The 4376-nt window shown below is 57.1% G+C and overlaps 1 protein-coding gene across 1 annotated transcript in view; it reads left to right on the forward strand.

Annotated features, from left to right (window-relative positions):
* DENND4B (DENN domain containing 4B) overlaps nucleotides 1-4376 on the forward strand; it is a gene marked incomplete in the record, with an annotated part of 17230 nt that overhangs the window by 6927 nt on the left and 5927 nt on the right. The window contains 7 exon segments of the mRNA XM_027776281.1: nucleotides 6-154; nucleotides 731-876; nucleotides 1215-1354; nucleotides 1449-1575; nucleotides 2546-2752; nucleotides 3076-3204; nucleotides 4208-4348. Coding sequence (XP_027632082.1) covers nucleotides 6-154; nucleotides 731-876; nucleotides 1215-1354; nucleotides 1449-1575; nucleotides 2546-2752; nucleotides 3076-3204; nucleotides 4208-4348 — 1039 coding nt within the window.

Consider the following 4376-nt stretch of genomic DNA (forward strand, 5'->3'; position numbering starts at 1 on the left):
TGTGCCCGCCGGGCCCGGCTGGAGCGTGAAGTCCAGGGAGCCTTCCTCCGCTTCATGGCCTGCCTGCTCAAAGGCTACCGGGACTTCCTGCGCCCACTCACCCAGGCCCCCTCCGAGGGCGCTCGCGATGTCGAAAACCTTTTTTTCCTGCAGGGTAAAGACAGCCTGTCTCTGCATGGGGAAGGTCTCATGGGAGGGGGCTGCCAGGGGCTGGGCTCCATGAGGAGGATGGTAGGGACTGGGAGCCACTTAAGTTGCTTATTTCTTCACTCAGCAAATGCTTTTATGGGCACTCAACCCGTCCAATCTTCTGGTCTTAGAATATGGGTACAAAGATGGACCAGACATGGCCCTAATCTCTGGGAATCCTAGGCTTGGGGTGGACATAGTATCCCCTGTGGTGGGCCAGCCCCTGTGGTCAAAGCTGTCTAGGGGCCCTATCCTTGGAGAACCCCCAATCTGAGCCAATGGATGCAGATAGACGAAAGAGGGGTATTCTGTGGGGCCACGGTGGGGAGCTGGGCTGATCAGCTTGGCATATGGCATATTTGTACCAGAGGGGCCAAAGAAGTGACAGCTTTGATGGTCTTGGGTCCTGAGTGGGTAGGGAGCCAACAAAGGAGATCAGGAAGGGTCTGGTTGTTGGGGGAGCTGCAGGGAGGGGGCATGTCAGGGCTGTCGTGTGGAGCGCTCCCCTCCCCTATGAGCCCGGTGACCTCTCTCCCCTCAGGCTTCCTCAAGTCCCGGGAACGCTCCAGCCACAAGCTGTACTCCCAGCTGCTGCACACACAGATGTTCTCGCAGTTCATCGAGGAGTGCTCTTTTGGCTCTGCTCGGCACGCTGCCCTTGAGTTCTTCGACTCTTGCGTTGACAAGGTATTGGCCACGGTCTCTTTCCTATGTGCCCCCTGGCCTCTGCTCTTCTCCTGATCGTCTCTGTTGCCCCAGGGCCACTGGAGACAGCTCTGTATCTCAGCTGTGACCAGCCTTTCGCCCCTGGAGTCGTGCAGAACACAGTGCGTGCAGCCATACATGGCCGCCGCGATTCACAGCTCACTGACTGGCTGTCCTCCCGTTCCTGACTTGGCCCCAGCTGTGTCTCTGGCGCTCCTTCCGTGTGAATATGCTTTCCTAGGAGGTGCCATCTTCTAGACGCCGTGACTTCGCCTACAGCCCACCATCCCAACGCGCACTCTCTTCTCATCGTGCTCCAGGTCCACCCAGAGCAGGAGAAGCCTGAGCCGACGCCCTTAGTGGAGCTGGAGGAGCTGTCGGGAAGTGAGCTCACGGTCTTTATCACGCCTCCCGAGGAGCCTCCGGTTCCAGACGGCAGTGAGTCCACTCCCCAGTACTGGTGAGAGTCTCTTGTCCCCTCACTTGTCCCAAGTCCCCGTAGGCTGTTCCAGTCTAGTCTTTTGGCCCTGCTGACTTTCCCTCTGCCCTTCCAGTTATGATGGGTTCCCAGAGCTACGGGCTGAACTGTTTGAGTCTCCTCAAGAGCAAGCTGGGGCCCTGCCTGTGCCGGGCCCATCCCGCAGTGCACCCAGCAGTCCTGCCCCACGCCGCACCAAACAGGTAACTGGCAGGTGGGCCCCACAGAGGGACCTGGCTCGGACTGAGCGCTGCCACTTTAGTTTCTTCATCTGTGAAATGGAGATAATGATGATACTCACCCGTAAAGTTGAGGTTTAAATGTGTCTGGCACATGATAAGCAATGTGTAGGCCAGCCGTGGCATGGTAGTTGGGGCGGCTGGACACCACGTGGTCTACTGCATGGTTCAAGTCCTGGATCCAGGGACCAGCAGTTAGCGTAATGGCTATGTCGCTGGACTCCCACGTAGTCGACCGCGGTTCAAGTCCCGGACCCAGTGGCTTAAATTCACGCTGGGCGCATGTGCGTGTGTGCCCAAGATCCCGAGAGGAGAATGGAGGAGAAGGGATTGCAGCATGGCCATCCCCTCTAGGGGGTGATTTCTTGCTTTCTATCTCTCTGTCTCTCTCTGTCTGGCGAGCACATGTGCCCTATAGCAAAAACCTCTCCAAAAAAAGAAAAAAAAAAAAAGTCCTGGATCCAGCAGTTTGGAAGACATGCTAGATGTGTGTGTATGTGCATGCCCAAAATCCCAAGTGGAAAATGGAGGAAAAGGGATTGAGGCGTGGCCATCCTCCCTGGGGGTGGGGGGGGTGCCTTCTCATTCATTCTTTGGCTAGAACACACACTCTCTAGCAATTTAAAACAAACCAAAAAAAAAAACCCCAAAACACTGTGTGAACATTAGCTGTTGTTCCTTTCCTTGTCGTTACTGTCATCATCTTCATCTTCAGAGCATTCTGGGGATCCAGGGCTGGCTGCCTCTTCCAGGGCACTTGCCCATGCTCAAGGGCCCGGCCTCTCCCAGGGCTCCAGGCAGGACTGCGGCAATACAGCGTCCTTCCTGCCTGCTCAGAGCACAGACCTTCCTCAGGGAGCTGTCGCTTCTCGCCCACCACTTTCAGACCTGTCCGGCCTGGTACTCACCCTGGCGTGTCCCCTGCCCCACCTAGGAGATGAAAGTTGCACAGAGGATGGCACAGAAGTCGGCGGCAGTGCCTGAGCTGTGGGCCCGGTGCCTTCTGGGGCACTGCTACGGGCTGTGGTTCCTGTGTCTGCCGGCCTACGTGCGGTCGGCGCCTTCCCGGGTGCGGGCACTGCACACAGCCTACCACGTGCTGCGCCAGATGGAGAGTCGCAAGGTGGTGCTCCCTGATGAGGTAGGCAACCGTGTAGCTGTGTGGCCATGTCCACACCCAGTCCCAGAGAGGCTTGTGAGGCCGGTCATGGGGACTGCAAAGGGAAATTTGCTGGAGCCCGGGGAAAGCAGATGGGGAGCCCCAGAGCTGAGCAGATGCTCCACAAACCGCCACTGAGTGAATGCACATGTCAGGGAAGAGCAGTCGAGACTGCAGGGTGGCAGAGTCAGCACGAAGGGTGCTGCAAAGTCTGTGAGGACTGGGATGCTGGAAGAGGGTGCCTGCTGAGACTGGAGGACTGGGCTGGGAGCGAGCGCCATCATCCCGCGCCTCTCCTGGCCCAGGTGTGTTACCGGGTGCTGATGCAGCTCTGCTCACACTACGGGCAGCCTGTGCTGTCGGTGCGCGTCATGCTGGAGATGCGGCGGGCAGGCATTGTGCCCAACACCATCACTTACGGCTACTACAACAAGGTACCTGATGGAGTGATGGGTGGCAGGGCCGCCTGTGCCAGGCTGCGTCCAGGGAGGATGCTGCTCCCTGACATCTGCTACTGCCCCGCTCCTGGGAGGCTGCCCTGTGCCCACTGCCGCCCGCTGTACTCCTGTGGTGCTTCAGCGCCTCTCGGTGGTTTCTCGCACTTAGCTGCTTGAGTTCTCACCCAGAACAACCCTGATTATGCTAGTACGTTAGCCGACATGTCAGGCGCTGCTCCAGACGCACACCTTCTAAATAATCTTCCCTTCCCAACAGCTCCATGAGCTGTCATGATCTCCATCCCCATCTTTTAGATGAGAGGATGAGGTGGCGGAGTTAGTAACTTGCCCAAGGTCCCACAGCAGATAAGCTGGAGTTAGGATATGCGCTTAGAGGCCAGTAAATGGCATAGTGGTTAAGGCTCTAGATTCCCACATGGCCGACCATGGTTTGAGACCCAGACCTGGCGGCTTAAAACTTATGCCAGGCACATAGACATGCACGCCCAAAATCCCGGGAGGAGAAAGAAGGAGGAGGGATTTTGGCATAGCCATTCTCCATAGAGGGTGGTTTCTCACTTTCCCTCTCACTGCCTCTCTCTCCAGTGAACACATACATCTTATAGCAAAAATCTTAAAAAGAAAGTACTCAGACTTTATTGATGTCTCCCAGATTTAGGCTCTTAATCATGATACAAAACTGCCTCTTGTTTTCTAGATGAAGAAATTAATAAAGTGCTTCCTTCAAAGCCATATCGTTTATAAGTAGCATAGTGTGGATACAATTTCCCCCCATTTCTCTGACTTCTGAGCCCTCTCAGGGAGCTGCTGCCAGCTGCCCCATTTGGGCCTCCGATCGTAGCCGAGCCATTGACAGGACAGTTCTAGCACACAAGCTGTCTGGAGGCAAGGCTGGTCGCTGGGGCACAAGACAGGCAGTGGGCTCAGGCTAGGTCAGGGTGGAGGAGCAAGCCGCCCTAATTGGCACTGTGCTCGGCAGGCTGTGCTGGAAAGCAAGTGGCCCTCTGGCACTCCGGGCGGGCGCTTGCGCTGGGCCAAGCTCCGGAATGTTGTCCTGGGGGCTGCCCAGTTCCGCCAGCCCCTGAAAGAACGGAGGCGGCAGCAGCAGCAGCAGCAGCAGGCGCAGCAGGCGCAGCCGGCGGCAGGGG

This window comes from Tupaia chinensis, unplaced genomic scaffold (genome assembly GCF_000334495.1).
Source record: "Tupaia chinensis unplaced genomic scaffold, TupChi_1.0 Scaffold000659_1, whole genome shotgun sequence".
Taxonomy (NCBI): Eukaryota; Metazoa; Chordata; class Mammalia; order Scandentia; family Tupaiidae; genus Tupaia; species Tupaia belangeri.